Source organism: Epargyreus clarus, unplaced genomic scaffold, assembly GCF_041222505.1.
Source record: "Epargyreus clarus isolate Ecla_fem2 unplaced genomic scaffold, WU_Ecla_fem_2.2 ptg000018l, whole genome shotgun sequence".
Taxonomy (NCBI): Eukaryota; Metazoa; Arthropoda; class Insecta; order Lepidoptera; family Hesperiidae; genus Epargyreus; species Epargyreus clarus.
In genome coordinates, this window is record NW_027332226.1 from 10,918,910 (window position 1) to 10,938,715 (window position 19,806).

At 36.3% G+C, this 19,806-nt stretch overlaps 1 protein-coding gene across 5 annotated transcripts in view; it reads right to left on the reverse strand.

Moving 5' to 3' along the window:
* Positions 1-11,431: 11,431 nt before the first annotated feature.
* The window catches only part of LOC140749699 (multidrug resistance-associated protein 1), a 40,692-nt gene continuing 32,317 nt past the window's right edge, over positions 11,432-19,806 (reverse strand). For all 5 annotated transcript variants that reach the window (XM_073082830.1, XM_073082827.1, XM_073082829.1 and 2 more), the window contains 3 exons: positions 19,083-19,297; positions 18,215-18,381; positions 11,432-14,266 (listed from right to left, as the gene is read on the reverse strand). In XM_073082830.1, the coding sequence (XP_072938931.1) occupies positions 14,072-14,266; positions 18,215-18,381; positions 19,083-19,297 (577 nt within the window). In that variant the 3' untranslated portion in view covers positions 11,432-14,071. The remainder of the gene's footprint in view (positions 14,267-18,214; positions 18,382-19,082; positions 19,298-19,806) is intronic.

Sequence of the window (19,806 nt, forward strand, 5' to 3'; positions counted from 1 at the left end):
GGACCGTTGGTTGGTTGTTTAGGGACGTGCGTGTCGGGTGCCATGGACACTGAAACGAATACGCAAACCCAAACGGGGACCACCTGCGCGTCTCCACAGATGATTGCGTCGCTGCGAGAGCCGTCTGAATGCGCTTGACGCATGCTGAATATTTAGAGTAATAAACACTTATTCAACGTTTTTTATTTTTCATTTTCCTTGGTCACTGCTATCTGTAGTCTCTAGATTGAAGGCCTACAAAGTATACGTAAGTATAACGGTCCTAACTGATATACTACTTTCGCCGTGGGCGATCGCAGTGATACTCTATCATATCTTGGCGAGTTGCTGCGTTCGGCTACATGTCAGAGTAATATTTACTCTGAGGGCCATACTATGAACAACGCGCATTTTGATAATCTGCATCTGTTGCATCGCGTTTTACATGTTCAGTTGCTGCATCGAGTGTCTAAAAGGAGTTTCAATGCGAGCATGTGACCTGCGAGCACCTGTTGGTAGGAGGCTACTGCCGCCCATGGATATCTGTAATCAACCCCAGGCCGGATTAGATATTCCTACCTGAGGTTAGTTACAGATGTGCCGCTACTTCTGAGGACTAAGCTGAAATGCCTCGGAAAAGTATGTTCCCTTATAACCCTTTAAACCAGAAAACAGCAACGCTTAACTCTGTTGTTATGAGGCAAAAATAGGTGTAGCGGTGGTGCCGCGAGAGTCGAACCACAGAGGGTTTTACACTTCTATCACCTTCAAAATTCAGCAATCTTGGCGTCTGGCGGCCCCTCGTTCGCTGTATCCGCTGAATGTTATCAACAGAGATTTGATGGAGAAAATATGTAAAAATAACGATTATTCTCAAATTTTCATTGTATAATCAAATATTTTAAATTGCAACTTAGATGATAGATCCTGGTCCCAGGCCTCTTTACCTATACGTGTTGGAGGTCTTGGAATTAGCAAAGCTTCATCGGTTGCTTTACCGGCTTTCCTGTCTTCAGTTCACAGTAAGAGTTCTCTGAGACTAGCCGCTTTGCAGGAAGACTCATATCAGTTTATTAGACTCAAGTACATGTTCTGCTGAGCGTGCTCGTTTTCTGGCTGTTTCTGTCAAAGAATCGGAGTTTTGGTTACATGCAATTCCGTCATGTAATCTCGGTACAGTCTTAGTTAACCGCAGGGCTCTTGCTACCGTCAACGTACCGGCTCAATTAGAGCCGAACGTGTTGTGAGTGACGATGGCAAGAGGCATGACTGGTTGACATTGATTCCTTGGAAGAATGGGAGGTGTCTCGTGTGGGATGCTACATGCGTCGACACACTGGCACCGTCCCCTCTTACGTTATCATTAAGGGCAACTGGTGTTGTTGCTACCGACGCTGAAATACGCAAACTGCAAAAATATGCAAGTCTCAGTAGAGAATACATATTTTTGATGTTTGGCGTGGAGACTATGAGACCTTGGGGTTCTGACGCTCAATCTTTCCATAAACATCTTTCCAAGCGATTGATAGAGTGCACCCATAGAAAAGAAAAGCAAGTAGAAGTGGTAAGTACGAGCGAATGTATCGGAACCGTTGTCCCCAAACTCCCACTTGCGTTTTTCTTGTTACATATAACACTACTAAAGTAAATATCATTTTATTGGTCGTTTATAGTTAACTCGAAACTATTCTAAAATATATAGAATGAATATGTAAAAACAACTTAGGCGGTTAATATTAAGGTTTATTTTGCTACAACATTTAAAAGCATTTACGTCATTTAGTATTTGAAAATGTAGTTCCGCTACTTGACCATAGATGGCAGTGATTGGGCTTAATGCAATTATAGCCCTAAGCACATTAAACTTACGGACCAAACTTGCGTAATATTTCTCCTACTGGAATAGAGCAAAAGTATAAAATTATCGATAAAATTATCGATACTCATCGATCTACTGTGAGCTATAAATGTGGAATAGAATTAAAATTAAACAAGGATTAATTATTAAGAAGTAAAACAAAAAAAAACCATAAGTATTACCTACATAGGTAGGTTACATGTCATGAACGTAGGTTACGTAAGTAGGAGTTCTAAAAATGAATGCACGAAACGAAAATGTTCCCGAAAGCAGTTAATTATTTGTAATTTTTTATGACACAGTAATTTCATAATGCTGTTTAAAAGGGCAGCTTAAGATTATGTTACATATATAGGGTAACAGATAAAGTTTTTAGCTATTTAGGCTGCCGCATATTTTAAATTTGTTTTAAAAATATATTATAAAAAAATAGTTAGGTTAAAATGTTCAAGACGAAATACTACGTACTACGTATTTTTGTACATAGATATATTTTGTAAATGAGATAAAGTAAATATATAAATGTTAAACATTTAGTAATTGACCGCATCCTTAACAATTATATAGCATTTGTCTATTTCTCCTTACTAGTAGCACTCATAAATCCAAGCTATGGAAAAATAATTAGATATATTATGGGAGATATGATATGTGAGTACACCTCAGTAGCTGTTACGTAGCCCACTCATATTACGATACTTACGCCCACCCATATTACGATACTTTTCGCCGCAAAACCCTAATTTTAGATTTATATAATTTTATTTTTTAAATAAAATATTTTAGCTTTATAATAATGTATATTATAAAATATCGATAAGAAAAATTATACTTGCCCCCATCACTTATTGAGTAGCGTGGATTTTTCTAGACGTTTTGGTATGGTGGAATCAATTAAAAAATGAACTTTATTTGAAAGCAGTAAGGTTGATTTTAGCATGACTGTATGGAAATTATTTATAAATTTGATATTTTTAAGATTTTAGGAAAATTAAAATAAAATTGTACTCAGTGATGGTAAGAAACACCTCCATTTTTAATTGTCTTCTTTCTGCTATCATTTTTACATTCCAAATAGAGGAATATGTCTTAATAATTTATTTTATTGAATTTGACAAACATCTGTCTCGGACCGATGCTCAAACATGAGTAGACTCGTTTGAAGGCAAGTGAGAGTAACACCGCCTAGTAGTGGAACCCGCGCCACGCCTACTTAGCACTTCCACTTGTTTTTTCTGTTCCATGAGTGCACCAATGACCAAAGGGCTGGCGCTTACCTCTGGCAGAGAATTATATAGCTTAGCTATTCAGCGGGGCAGCTATTCGGGGGGGTCGCCAGTGTTATGGGAACTCTTACGAACAGAAAAGAAAATCAAGTAGAAGTGGTAAGAACGAGCGAATGTATCGGAACCGTTGTCCCCAAACTCACACTTGCGTTGTTCTTGTTACATATAACACTACTAAAGTAAATATCATTTTATTGGTCATTTATAGTTAACTCGAAAATATTCTAAAATGTACAGAATTAATATGTAAAAACAACTTAGGCGCATATAATATTAAGGTTTATTTTGCTACAACACATAAAAGCATTTACGTCATTTAGTATTTGAAAATGTAGTTCCGCTACTTGACCATAGATGGCAGTGATTGGGCTTAATGCAATTATAGTCCTAAGCACCTTAAACTTACGGACCAAACTTGCGTAATATTTCTCCTAATGGAATAGTGACAGAGTTTATTTACGATAAAATTATCGATACTTATCGATTTACTGTGAGCTATAAATGTAGAATAGAATTAAAATTAAACAAGGATTAATTATTAAAAAGTAAAATAAAAACATAAGTATTACATAGGTAGGTTATGTGTCATGAACGTAGGTTACGTAAATAGAAGTCCTAAAAATGAATGCACGAAAGGAAAATGTTCCCGAAAGTAGACCGATGCTGTTGAAAAGGGAAGCTTAAGATTTTGTTACATATATAGAGTAACAGATGAAGTTTTTAGCTATTTAAGCTGCCGCAGATTTCAAATTTGTTTTAAAAATATATTATAAAAAAAATAGGTTAAAATGTTCAAGACTCCAAATACTACGTACTACATAGTTAACGTATTTTTGTACATAGATATATTTTGTAAATGATATAAAGTAAATATATAAATGTTAAACATTTAGTAATTGTTCGCATCCTTTAGGGAATATGCATGTGATTTAGATTTGCTTGTTATTTTTTTCCTCGGTACATTACGGTCCTGAAATTACATCTAAACCATTATTTTTTCTTTATTTCGTGTTAAATTGTTTAAAACTTTATTCAAAAATCGTAAATTATGCGCGCGAAATTCAAATTTGCAAAACGCAATCCCATTGGTCGAATCGAAAAATGACGTCACATAGCGTGTTACGATGTTTATCGGCGTCGATATTTAACTGTTTGAGAGAAAAATTGTTTTTGTCTATATTCCTACAGTGTTATTTATTACCTAGTGCGATTTTTCTAGATAGTAGTTTGTGAAAGTAGTTTTGTCAAAGCACAATCGGAATATTTACCTAAAATATGCAAAATGAATAAACTGTTTTTTATGTATATATCAATTCGGAAATATTTAACTGATCATAACTTATTATGTTAATATTCTTTTTTTTTATAATATAGCAGACGAGCATACAGTCCGCCCATGGACATCTGTAATCAACCCCAGATAGATAGAAATAGGTGTGGCGGTGGTGCCTCCGGAGTCGAACCACAAAGGGTTTTACCACCTTCAACCTATCACCTATCTTCACCTATCTTTATAATATTATAATAGATTATAATGCATTTTGTGTGTTTCAAATGATAGTGTTTGTTGTAGAAGTCGATAAGTACCTAACGAAGTAGATGATCAATGCAATATTTTAAAATCATTTACCTAAAATTATTGTTTGTTACAGTAAATACAAATGTTAATGCGATTTTGGAGATACTATATCTGTTTCCTATAATCTTGCACCACATTTTTCGTATTTTCGCATCTTTTGCAAAGGAAAAAACACTCTATAATGTATGTATAGTACTGGTTTTGCACAATAACTCTAGGAAATATTTATAAAGTGGTTATTTAGCCGTTCCCATGATGTAAATAGCGATGAAACCTGAAAACGTTTAATAATACCTTTATGTGCATACAGTTATCATCAATATTAATACAAATCACGCTACGTGACGTCATTCAAAGAGCGCGTAAAATGGCGGCGTTCAAATATGTCAAATTTTATTGATACTTTAAATAATTTTTAAAAAAATATTTCAAACACTAATAAAATTGTTTATATTTTTTACTATTTTTTTTTTTTTTTTTTTTTTTTTTTTTTTTTTTTTTTTTTTTTTTTTTATAATATAAGAGTAGCAGACGAGCATGCAGTCCACCTGATGGTAAGTGGCTACTGCCGCCCATGGACATCTGTAATCAACCACAGATAGGATTAGATATTCCTACCTGAGGTCGGCCACAGATGCGCCGCTACCCCTGAGGACTAAGCTGGAACGCCTCGGAAAAGTCTGTCTCCCTTACCACACCCTTCAAACCGGAACACAGCAGCGCTTAACACTGCTGTTATTAGGTAGAAATAGGTGTGGCGGTGGTGCCGCCGGAGTCGAACCACAAAGGGTTCTACCACCTTCAACTACTTTTACTATGTTAAAACGATGTGATAAGTGGTTTAAAATAATAAAATAAAAATGTGCATATTCCCTATTATATAGCATCGGTCTATTTCTCCTTACTAGTAGCACTCATAAATCCAAGCCATCGAAAAATAATGAGATATGTCATGAGAGATATGATATGTGAGTACACCTCAGCTATGTGAGCTACAGCTATTACGTAGTAGGTATAACGATACTTTTTGCCGCAAGAACCTAATTTTAGATTTATATAATTTTATTTTCTAAATATAATATTTTACCTATTGTAAATTATATTTTAAATTATATATTTTTTTTTAATTATTATATTTTACCCATTGTAAATTCAAAATTACATAATTTTGAAAATATTTCGGAGCGACTTTTTGATTTAAAACCACATATGGCTATGTACATTTTGCGCCTTTGCTTATTCGCACCAAAATTCTTGTATTTACTACGTTGTTGTCCTTTTTGGAAATTCCCATCTGTTACTCATGTATTAGATACGCTTTTACAAAATTGCTTATCCAAAATTCTAAATTTAAAATTTGATGATCGATCCTGGATGCAGGCAACTCTTCCGGTTAGGTTTGGTGGCATAGGTGTCTGCACCACGGAAAGTTTGGCGCTTCCGGCTTTCTTGGCCTCTTGTCATAGTACGATCGCCCTCATCTCAGATATATTAAACTCTAATTTGGATGATGTTCGGGTGACGTACATGCCAGAGGCTGAGGAGGCCTGGAGTGGTTGCTTTCCGGCTGAGGATATATCTATGTCAGATAAAACCAAGCAATCCGTTTGGGACACACCAGCTCTTAAATCTGTTTTTGCCTGTCTTCTGGAACGATGTTCTGACAACTCTGATAGGGCCCGTTTATTAGCTGTTGCCCAAAGTGAATCAGGACATTGGCTACACGCGCTCCCTTCCAACAATATTGGCACCGTGCTGGATCCTATAACTTTGCGCATTTCTATAGGTCTCCGGCTCGGTGCCAAGATTTGCGAGTCTCATTTTTGTCCGTGTGGGCAGGAGGTGGACACGTTGGGTCGACATGGCTTGTCCTGTATCAGGAGTGCCGGCAGGCTATATCGTCACGGGACTCTGAACAGTTTGATTCGTCGGGCTCTTGCTACCGTCTCTATACCAGCGACTTTAGAACCCCCAGGTCTTTTTAGAGACGATGGCAAGAGACCTGATGGAATCACTCTAGTTCCATGGAGTCTCGGACGACCCTTGATATGGGACGCAACATGCGTTGATACTTTAGCCCCCTCTCACCTAGCTTATACTTCAGTGAAAGCGGGGGCCGCAGCCGACCATGCCCAGGCTATCAAGCGTCGTAAATATAGTAATTTATTAGACAATTACTTGTTTGCGGCGCTTGCTATAGAGACAATGGGTCCATGGTCATCTGACATGAAAAAATTCATGTCAGATATGTCGACCAAACTTGTCACTGCTTCCGGTGACCAAAAAGCTGGCGGCTATTTTGCACAAAGATTGAGTCTTGCCGTGCAGCAAGGAAACGCCGCCAGCGTTTTGGGAACCATGCCTCACACGGCAATTTTAGATGGCTTATTTTATTTATAGTTTTCTTGTATATTTTGTAAATAAGTCCTTTTTTAGTTTATAGTTAATTTTAATACATAAAATTTCATATATATAGTAACACTAGAATTGAAAAAAAAAAATAAAATATTTTACCTTTATAATAATGTATATTGTAAAATATCGATAAGAAAAATTATACTTGCCCCCACCACTTATTGAGTAGCGTGGATTCTTCTAGACGTTTTGGTATGGTGGAATCAATTAAAAAATGAACTTTATTTGAAAGCATTAAGGTTGATTTTAACATGACTATGAGGAAGCTATAATACTAAAATCTTAAAAATATCAAATTTAAAAAAATTTGATATTTTTAAGATTTTAGGAAATATAAAATAAAATTGTACTCAGTGATGGTACGAAACACCTCCATTTTTAATTATCTTCTTTCTGCTATCATTTTTACATTCCAAAATAGCATAATATGTCTTAATAATTTATTTTATAGAATTTGACAAACATCTGTCTCGAACCGACGCTCAAGCATGAGTAGACTCGTTTGAAGGCATTGATCTATAACCTGAAGATACGCCACAAGCGGGCAAAACTTGAAACACTCAAAATACGTCAAGTGGTGTAAAACGAGTTGAAACGACTCCAGTCGCTCTCGCGCGGCGTAGTAGTACACACGAATGTCACTGAACACGTTAAACGTCATTATTTTGAATTTTAAGCCTCAAAATGCCTTCTTGTGCAATGCGTAAATGCAAAAATTATGCTCGAAAAAGAAACAAACTTCATGGAATCACCTATCACACGTAAATGAAGAGAAATTATTAAATTTTGTTTATTTTTCGTGTTCGATCCGCCATGATTACGTGAGTAACCAGAAAGAGACAAAGTATGTTTTTGTGAATGAAAGTGATAAAGACGCAAAATGCATGGTCATAGATCAACAGAACAGAAGTGACATTTTATTGAATCTGACGATGTTCATATGTCGTATGTTATAGTTTAAAATCCCACTGCTTAATTTTTATATTAGTGTGTTTTTAGTCAAAATATAACTTTTTATAGTTTATTTTAATAAAATAAAATCGATATATGGGAAATTCTGTATCCTAATCTCTAAATTTCCTTCGATACCTGTGGTAAATAATAAAAAAATATTACCATAAAATTTATATAGGATACTAATACGGTATTTTAAAATTTCTTTAATTGAATAAATATTTCAATCATTAAGGTCGTATTTCTTCCTTAACCTAAACATAATTTTATAAACAATCTTTGTATAGCCAGAAATTAATCCTCAAAAAGACCACGGTAAAATTAGAATCTTATATATAAAATTCTCATGTCACAATGTTAGTTACTGTACCTACTCCTGCGAAACGGCTTTACTAATTTTCACCAAAATTTATATGCATATTCAGTAAGTCTGAGAATTGGCTACTTTTAACTATCTATTTTTCATATCTCTTAAGTGATAAGGGTTGTTCACCCTTAACATTTTTTTTATTTATATGGCAACACAATGTTTGCTGGGACAGCTAGTACATTTATAAAATTTACACAACTTTGCAATTAATGGTCGTGTGTAAAATATAACTGATAATAATAAACATAGATTAGTAAAGATACTTCGCCGCCTTGAAATTGAAATAAGCCACAAACGGCTTATTAGTAAGTTCTTTTTTTGAATTCTTGACAAATAAAAACATTTTTAGAGAAAATTTACGAATAAATAACTAATACTGCGTAATTTACATAATAAATAAATAATTATTTCAAATATTTTAGGGACATTTTAGCACGGAGACGTGGCAAAACTTTTTTACGCAACTATTTCAATTCTCAAAACTGGGTACATTTTCTTGTTAGGAGTGAGTAATCTTTACTAATCTATGATAATAAATATAAACAATTTTTAAATCGTATATTTTAAACCAGTCGATACATCTGTATAGATACATTCTTTCAAATTATATTTTTATATAATAATAATTTATTTAGTTAAACTGTACTATAACATTTCTACGTAAACGACATACTAAAACTATTATCGACAGTTTTGGACATTTTTTACCTTCTGTTCCATTTTTCTTTGTCTTTGACAAGCATGCGGATCAATGGGAAAGCCACCATACGTCCCGTTTTTAACGGGACAGTCCCTTTTTTCGATGCTGCGTGCCGTTGTCTCCGAAATGAACCGTTACCATTGTCAATTAAGTAACAGTAAATAGTATAATTGTGAAAAAAAACATGGGGTGCTCCATTTATCAGTTTTCATAAAGCGCCCCACATTTTTTGCACAATTATACTATTTACTGTTCCTTAAATGATACCTGTATTGAAAATTATTTTCTACTTTTTAGTTAATTTTATCATAAAAGCGTGTTTTTTATTACTTTTAACTATATTTTTTCAAGTAAAAAGTATTTGACATAAAAAAAATCGATGTCCCGTTTTGACTGAAGTAATCATTGGTCACTATATTCCATGGTCAATATTTACGTTTGCGTACACTTGAAACGCAAGGTCAAACACTAGTTGTCTTTTTTTATCACATTGTTCTAATAGCTCTGTCCCTTATAGAACATTTGTCTATGTAGTTAAAGGTAAGTAAAATAAAAAACGTGCATGTGTGCTATCAAAGCAGTTTCGCTCAAGTTTTCTCTTAAGTTAGTGGGCGTATAACATGTCTAGTATAAAATGTCATTGTTTGAAGGCAAGTGAGAGTAACAACGCCTAGTTGTGGAAGCCGCGCCACGCCTACTTTGCACTTCCACTTGTTTTTTCTGTTCCATGCTTACGAAGGACAACAATTTGGATAAAGCCTATTATATTTAATTATAATTACTATTTTTATAAAGTGTATTATTTATGTGTATAATAGTTAAATTAGCTTAGAATAATATATATAGTTTAGTTTAGAATGTTGTTTATGTATAAAAGTTTTGCAAAATGACACATAATAAAATTAATGCAAAAAAAAATAACGATTTCTTATTAGTAATTTAGCTTCTTAGCTCCGCTAGTCTTCGATGTGGTGGAAACCTGCCCTAACAATCATATTATTTTAAGCCATCAAATAAACATTACTTTTATTTGCATTTCCCGGAAAAAAATAGTGTGAAGACACTACTTGGGAATGTCATTGTTAACTTGTCAGTGTAATAAATTTATAATGTCACGTCAATGTCAAAGTCAAAATAGAATTAAATAGATTGTTAATGTAAATCGATTTGTTGTTTTGTATTTGATATGACTGGAGAAAAGTTGAGAAGTTGATTATTTGCAAATACAATTGTTACATAAATAAGTGTATGGTATAATTGGCGGCTTAAAATAATGGACGGTTTGTTAAAAATAGAAGCCACGGAGACATTTACACAGGTAGTGTTTTCTACATAACGCACAAGCGTTTTACTTACAATTTTATTTTATTTTTCTAGTGTTTTATAATCTAACATACTGGTTAACCTGATTACAGATTATGGAAGATGTCTTAAGTAATTTATATGATTTAAATCACATTCCTGCTAACAAAACTGTAGACAACTCATGTATCAAGTCTGCAAAGGAAGAGATAAAGAACATTATTCTAGAAACGAATCTAAACACAAACAAAGTAAGTGAACTGTTACGGGCCAAGCATCCTGACAATGATGGAAACATAAGTAGTTTCATTACACTCTTAGAAGACAAGAAACAGGAACTGCTTAATTTAATGGTTGTTCATTATAATTGTGATTTCGGGGAAACCTTAAACGCCTTTGACTGGAAGTTGTCATTGGTATGTGGCACCAGCGAGTTGAAAACATTCTCATACCCACTACTGCAATTAGCGCTCTATACTGTTGCAGTCAATCACAAGCCAGCTGGAAGATTATATGAATTAAACAAGGACATGTTAGTTAGGCTAATAGGAATTTTGGAAGATGTTGTCGGAGACCATAATGATTTATGGAGTTAATGCCAAAAGTTTTGGAGCATGTTTTTATTACTTGTGTACCTGTACTGAGTAAAGCGACAGCTCAGCACATCTCCCTTTTTCAAGTGGCCAATATTTATTTTGGTTTCAACAATACCTGTGGAATTACATGGTTTATATTTTTTAAATGTTTGGTATGAATATAATCATGCAGGAAAACATTATGCTGCCCATGATGCACTAATTTCTTAAAGTAACTTTCTCAAAGCTTGTGTAATTATCTATCATAGGTACGAAGTCAGTTGCAAATTTTGAGAATGTTATAATTTAAATCTTTGTAATTTAAATGCAGCATGAAATTCATGTACCTATGCAAAAGTGTTTGCCATAAAAGTATGATAAATTTTGTTTACACATTTAAATAAAAACTCTCAAACAATTAAATTGCTTTTAATTCAGAATACACATCCAAAACATATACTAATTTTAGAGTGAAATACAAGTAGTACTTCCATTTTGAAAGTTTAATACAGAAAACTTAATCATCAAAGCATAAAATACAGTTGTTGTTTAAGTAAAAAAAGTCAATAACTATTTAATTAAAATTATACAATTAAACCATCTTCGAAATCTAATTCGAACAATAAATCTTAACATTAAAAATATAATCTCACATCATAAACGATTGAGAATTGTTAGCCTTGTTAAATTTATGCAATAAGTTTAAAATTTATAAGTATCTTTCTACTTTATCAACATTGGTGCTCTTCAAACTACAAAGCCTGATTTGAATTGACAAAATTTATCGACATACCAACAATATTCTTAAGTAGGTACAATTAAAAAATATTTAAGTATCAACAATAAGATAATAATAGAGCAAGATAAATTTCAATTATAAATACTGATTTTTATTATTTTGCTACAATAAAACGAAATATAATGTTCAATTTTAGTTTCTATATTTTTATTCAATTCATATTGCATAATGGGTTGAGAGTACTCGCTAAGTTTGGCAAGGATTCTAAATAAATATAAATTAAAAATATATTTTTCAGGCCAAATTATACTACTTTGCTGGAACATATTGTTAGGGCATAAGACATTATGAATATGTGCAGGAAATCTGTTTCTGTTAGATCAACAATATTTGTAATCTGGTTTGTGCATTCCTAATATTCGTCATAGATTAAAAAAATGAGTGAATAAGTAGTATACCCTGTTTAAAAACTACCCAGTTATGCTCAAAGCGTTAGTCAGTTAATTAAAAATGGTGCACATAATAATTATGTTGGATTTGAACTTTAAGTACACTGTATTATTGAGTAAACTATTATCAATGTTGAGACTGCTATACATTAAGAAAGATCAATTAAATGCAATCCAAAATTAAGATCAGATCTAAGCTGATATTATAAAATGGTAAACAAAAATTTGAAAACCCGTTCATTAATATAACTAGGTCCGCTATGCGGCTTTACAGATAAGTAGTTATTGGGCAGTAGTGATAGGAAAATGGTATGAGGCGTAATTATGTATATTTATGTATGTATATGCATAGTATAGTATTAGTAATTATTAACATGAACAAATTGTATGGCTCTCCTTCACCTTTCAACATTATACACATGCAATCTATAACAGAAACAAATGCACTGATTGCAACTAAATACTATTTGTATGTACAAAATGCCATCCTATATTATTATTTTTTACATTTTAAGTACACAGTGTACAATTTTAATTGAACTGAACTGTTTAAGTAGTATTGTAAATTTGAAATAAACAAAATAAAATATTTTATGACATTATCTACACTATGGCAATAAATATGCTGCAGCCCTCTGTTTCGATAGCAGTACAAGTAACAGCTTAGCCCTAAGTGGTACATAACATATTTAAATTAGTAGTAGTACCCTTTTTGTATTGTTCAATGATAAAAAAAGACATGAAAAATGAGAAAGGCGTCTCAGATTCAATAAGCCACGGGCCAGCTGTCAATTGAGAAGCTAATCAGGACGGCGGTGAAATATACACAATGACAAGGCAATTTTTAAAGCTGCATCAGTATTAAAATATAAGTACATGAGTCTTATGGAGTAATCGAATTAAGTATACTTTTATATAAACTAAAATTTAAAAACTTTAAAGCGACAGTTTTTTTTTATTATCTTACATATCAAATTAAGAAAATAAATTCAATAACTAGCTACCTTAGCATATTTATGGATTTCCCATAGTCTGGTAACTAAAGTTGAGCACTTTCTGCCGAACTTTAAATTTGTGAGAGTATGTGTGATATTATTTCAAATTATAATTATATTTACGTACATGTTTCGTGTGAGATGAGATATATCCCAGTAGAAAACATTCGAGAAGAATAAAATGCCTTCATATAATTATTATAATAATTATGAACAACATTGTGAACACAATTTCATTCCTTTAAACCTTACATCAATTACACTAAGGAGACAGTAGTAATATTGGTCGTGAATAATATTATTATTTGTAAATAATTATTATAAAATGTACTCATATTTCACTAAATTAAATTAATGGCAAAACATTTGTCCATAAAAGGCACAATAAATACAATACCATTCAAGTGTTGCAGTCATAATGGATTGAATGGCTACTTGGGAGTATTAAATAATATTCCATTATTAATTAATTATGTATATTATATATCGCATTCTAGTTCCTTAGTGTAGGTAATGTAGGCAAGTTATCGGCTAGCAACACTAGCGCGAAAAGATCAGTACAGTTGGACGATGCCGGAGTTAGGAGTATGGCATGAGTATTAATAGGAAAAAGTTTTAGAGTCTTTTTGTACGATGATATTCTGTACATTCAAAGTAAGTGATACTCAATTTGTAAAACGCACATATTTCAAAAGCGGAAAATCGGAGATTTCTATCCCACCTGACAGACCGAAGTAAGAACTTCACTGGGCTAATGCAAAATTGATCAACATTTTATTGATAATATATTTTCTATTTGCAGCGATTGCTTTGACTCGAAAACTTTTACCATTACATACTCTTCCTAAGACCCCAAGTTAGTAGCATCGTTCAGTTAACGAGGCCGGCGTCCTTAGCCATGCCGTAGAAGATGGAGTTCTTGTCCTGCAGCAGTTGGTCCGGCGGTGCGTACTCCACCAGCTGCCCCTTGTCGAGCACCATGACGCGCGTGGAGTCCATGATGGTGTTGAGACGGTGCGCGATGGTCAGCACCGTGCAGTTTGAGAATTCCGACCGGATTGTTTTCTGTTGGGGGATTTGTTTATAAATGTAAAATGTACCTACGTTTTTACGAATACGTCTACAATATTCAAAATATGTACAAACTCTTTTTTTTAAATGATACAAGCAAACAGTTTTTTTTTTATATGTTTGAGCCTAACGATAAAGCAGACGTGCTACCTGATGGAAAGTAGTCAACGTCGCCTATGAACATTTGCAACACCAGAGGAGTCGCCAATGCATCGCCGGCTTTGAAGGAGAGCTCTTTTTGCACCTTTTTTGAAGAGCCCCATGTCATAGCGTTCTGGGAATACCTCAGGAGGAAGTTCATCTTGCACGTTCGTGGCAAGAATGTCCGTGAAAACCGAACTGTGGAGGACCGCCACGGGTCCAATTGGTGTGGATGGAACTTCATCCTTCGGCGAGTGGTGCGATGGAGGAATGGTGACGTAGGCATCAGGTCAAATAGTTCCTCGGAGCACTCACCATTGTAAAGCCGGTAGAACACACAGAGGGAACCTATGTCCCTCCGCAAGCTTAAAGGTTCTAACCGATCGGAGGTCCTGGGGTCGTTGACGATTCGGATAGCGCGTTTCTGCACGGAGTCAAGTGGGTTAAGTTGGTATTGGGGCGCCCCTGGCCAGAGATAAGAGCAGTACTCCATGTGAGGTCTCACTTGTGCCTTATACAATAGAAGGAGTTGCCCCGCAGTGAAGTACTGCTTCGCTCTGTTCAGGACGCCCAGCTTTCTTGATGCCAACTTGGCCTTAACGTCCAAATGACACCGGAACTGCACGTCACACGATATGTCAACTCCCAGGATCCCCACACTTTTATCAATGGTGAGTGGAATACCTTGGAACCGTGGCGCTATGACGAATGGGGTTTTTTTAGCGGTAAACGCGCAGACTTGTGTCTTCGTGGGGTTAAACTCAACAAGGTTAAGTCGACCCCATGTCGAGACCTGCTCCAGAGAGTCTTCGATTTCAGACACAAGTCGGATTCTGCTTTCCTCCACGAGAGTCCGAGAGGTGTTTGCACGGCCTATACAGGGTGAATTTTTCAAACAGGCCTTCAGGGCCAAATCCGAAACCATAAGGATTAGCGAAAAATGCTGAAAGGAGTTACGAGGCCGATTTTGATAAAAACTAAAACTGCACCATTAGTTTTTTTAAATATCTTTTTCCTTAGCCGGGAATCGAACGAGTTTATTTTGTAAAAAAATACACCTCTATATTATTCCACTATCTGATAGTGTCACTTATAAGGATCAAATTCTGGGAAGTAATGTTATGTGACAAATGAAAGGAAAAGGATTTTTTTTTAAGAAAATACATATTTTTCTATACATCGGCATACTCATCCTTAAGGATTATACATAAGAAATGATTTATGTAAAATTCTTCATAAGTCATTCATAAGTCATACCATTGGAGAATTTGTTGGTTAGATAACTAATTATTCGATGTTATGACCATCACATACGGCTAAGTAATGTAAGTATGAGAAAGTAATAGTTTGGCAAATAAGTTACCGCCGTTTTTAGGATTTATTTTTTAATAAAAATAGATAATTGATTAAATAGTAAATTCTTATTGTATTTTTGTTTACAACTTCGTTTCAACGTTTAATATGATTTTCTATATCTCTTTGTTTAGTAATCACTCGGATTTGACTCGAAAAAGTAATTCAGCAAATTGTCAACTTTACATCTGTATTAAACGAAACTCCACCTATAGCAAGTAAAATCTATTATAATGGTCCTAAAAATAACCTTAACTAAGTCGGACATAAAAATATAAATTCTTGGAGAACAAAACGTCCGTTTCGAATGATATGAAACATTGAGCCAAAAAAATGTTAATTACGCGAAATGTTTAAATTGATTAATGGCGGGAACTTAACTGCCAAATTAATATGAAAAAATATGTATTTTCTTAAAATTGAGGCTTTTCCTTTAGTTTGTGATTTATCATTACTTCCCAGATTTTGATCCTTATAAGCAACACTATCAGAGAGTGGAATAATATACAGGTTGTATTTTTTTTTCAAAATTAACTCGTTCGATTCCCGGCTAGGGAAAAAGTTATTTTAAAAAAGTAATGATGCAGTTTTAGTTTTTATCAAAATCGGCCTCGTAACTCCTTTCAGCATTTTTCGTTAATTCTTATAGTTTCGAATTTGGCCCTGAAGGCCCGTTTTAAAAATTCACCCTGTATACACAGCATCTCCCGTACTATCATTTGCATAGCAATGAGCTGCCATTTTTTTGCAACATGTCATTGATATGCAGAATGAATAGCGTGGGAGAGAGGACAGAGCCCTGGGGCACGCCAGCGTTAACATGCTTCGTGTCTGAGCAGCACCCGTCTACTACGACTTTGATTTGCCGCTCAGACAGAAAACTGGCTACCCATGTGCACAGCCTCTCGGGAAGACCGTAAGATGGAAGCTTCGCGAGAAGGGCCCTGTGCCAGACCCGGTCAAAGGCCTTTGCGATGTCTAGGCTAACTGCCAAAGCCTCACCATTACTCTCAATGGCTTGCGCCCATCGGTGTGTGAGGTACACCAAAAGATCACCAGCTGAACGGCCCTTGCGGAAACCGTATTGGTGATCGCTGATCAGCCGGTGATCCTCGAGGTACCTCAGGAGCTGGGTATTAACAACACCCTCCATAACCTTTGAGAGCAGGGAGGTGATCGCTATAGGCCTGTAATTAGCCGGGTCACTGCGGTCACCCTTTTTGGGAATCGGGTGAACGAGGGCTACCTTCCACGAAGACGGTACTTGTCCTGTGGTATAGGAAAGCGAGAATAAGCGCGTTAAGATGGGAGTCAACTCGGGAGCACATGTCTTCAGCACCACTGCGGGGATTTCATCCGGCCCACTCGACTTCTTGACATCAAGGGACAATAGAGCTCGCCTGACAGCTTTCTGCGTAAAGCGTTTATTAGGCATAGAACTCTCACACCGCGGGATGGTCGGCGGGATTCAACAGCTTTGGCTAGCGACCAAAAGGCTCGACTCCCGGAGGGGTAACCAAGTAGCCGCTCGCCAATTCTGCCAACGTGCCTAGACTTCGCCTTGGTCATATGCTTCTTTGCTGATCGGGAGGCAGCGTTAAGGGCGGTTCGTAGCTCGGAGGTCTTCGGATCCTTGCATGCGTGCGCTTACGCCTAGGCTTGGTAGGCCTCTTGCTTATGACGTGATGCCTTAGCGCAAGACCCATCAAACCAGGGCTGACTCCGTCCACCGACGGACACGACAGAGTTTGGAATGAAGCATTCCATACCCTGCCGTATTACGTCGGCTACAGAGTCAGCGCACGTGCTAGGATCACCCGAGACGAAGCACAGCTGCCTCCACGGGTACGAGGCCAGGAATTCCTGGAACCCGTCCCAATCTGCTGACCTGTAGTGCCAAACTTGTCGCTTCCCTGGAGGTCGAGCCCCCGTGGGATGCGACAAGGGCACAGAAGAACTTACCAAGCAATGGTCAGAAGATCCAAGGGGAGCCTTGACCATCACTTGGTAGTCCTCGGGACGGTTGGTCAGCAGAAGATCTAGCAAAGACGCAGTATGGGTCTCTATATCTATATATGGTTATGAAGTGTATTTGTTAACGCAATTACAACAGATTTATAGAGGGTTTACCTACTATTCAATTCTTATAATTTATTGATTTAACAATTAAAAGAAATATTACAAAATATGAAAATACATTACATTACATTTTTTATAAATACAATTATATTTGGATTAGTCCTACTTTATCGTTAGTCATCACATATTGGTGAGCGAGGTAGCAACACGTCTCTTGCTGGAAGGGATTTAATCTTATCTAGAGTTGATCCTAGATGTCCACGGATGACAACCTACTTTCTGGTCAACTTCACGCTCGTTGGCAAGTATAAAAAATAAACCTGTATGAGGTCACCGCGTCGCCTACTCCAGTACCATATAACAACCCACCTGTATGAGGTCGTCGGTCTCGAGGTCGACGGCGGCGGTGGCCTCGTCCAGCACCAGCAGCGGCGTCTTGCGCAGCAGCGCGCGCGCCAGGCACACCAGCTGCCGCTGCCCCACCGACAGGTTCTCGCCGCCCTCCGCGATCTCGTGCAGTAGACCCGCGGTCAGACCTGAACGATCATATTGTAATATGAGGTATAGAAAACATACAGTAATATAGTCCGCGCCACACTGCTAGTCTGCTCTGAAGTTGTTGCGAGCAAGTGTAGTCATACAATTTGCTATGGCGACGCAATTCATTTCCATATTCCGATATATTTAAAAAAGATCGCTTTCTACATTCACGACGCTTTCTACCCTCTGACGCTTTCTACACTCAGCCTCAAAGTCCCTGTCCGGGATGCCCTGTGTCGTGGGTGCTATGGATACACATATAGACATATTGACAAACATCCACACCCGAAAGAGAAATCTAAATTTATCTTTCATTCAGACCGGGGCTCGAACCCAGGACCCGCTGTGCTTTAGACTGGTATGGTGACCGCTGTACCACGCGGCTCGTCAGAAGTACAGAATTTGCAGTAATGGTAGCAAACCAAACCCTCTTAAATTAATATATTATTTGGTCATTAAAAAGACTATGAAGATGAATAACACTGTTACTTAATCCATTCTGGGTGAGCTTATGAACGGATATGAGATTTTTACATCAGTAGATTTCATAAAAAAAATTGACATACATAATATACAAGTGTTGTATCATTTATTAAATTGTCTATTGCTATTTTTATAGTGAATTTTTACTCTTCATTAATAAATTCATTTTAGTTGTTCAGAAACGTAAATTTTTAAAAGTGTGGTAAAAACGTACCTTGGACGAATGTCTTAAGATGCGCATGCTCGAGCGAGCGCCATATCTCGTCGTCTGTGTACACGCCGAAGGGGTCCAGGTTCATGCGCAGCGTTCCCGAGAACAGCACGGGGTCCTGCGGGATGATCGTGATGCGCGAGCGCAATTGGTGCAACCCGATTTGCGAGATGTCTACACCATCGATCAGGATCTTGCCGCTCATCGCTTCTACTATCCTGTTGGGGTATAAAGTCAGTCATAAGTAAGTCAAGAGACCTTATCTTAACGGTTGTAACTTGTTAGTATCGCCATCAATTTTGCATTTTTATCTTCTTTATTTAACTGATAAAACCCTTCGCGGTTCGAGTTCGAAGGGCACACTTATTTCAGACTTATAACAGCAGCGTTAAAGAACAACAACATGAGAAAAACTAGACTTCAAGTTAAAACAAAAGAAAATTTTCTTATACCATTAAGAAAGTTACTGTAATGGACTTGACTAGCGTAGTAAAAGTCCAAATCCTCATGCTGAGAGATCAGTGTCCAGTGTGAGGGGTAGAGTTTGCGCCACTTCCAGTTCGCTCTGAATATGGAAATAAGTCGCGTCGCATCAGCAAATTATAGATATTAGCGGGACGAAGGTTGCGCGGGATTCCCCTGGCACCCGTCCGCCGCCCGCTCCCACTCGGCACATAGCTGCGTCAGTGTGCCCTTACTGTTGCTACGGAGTATATGCTTGTAGTTG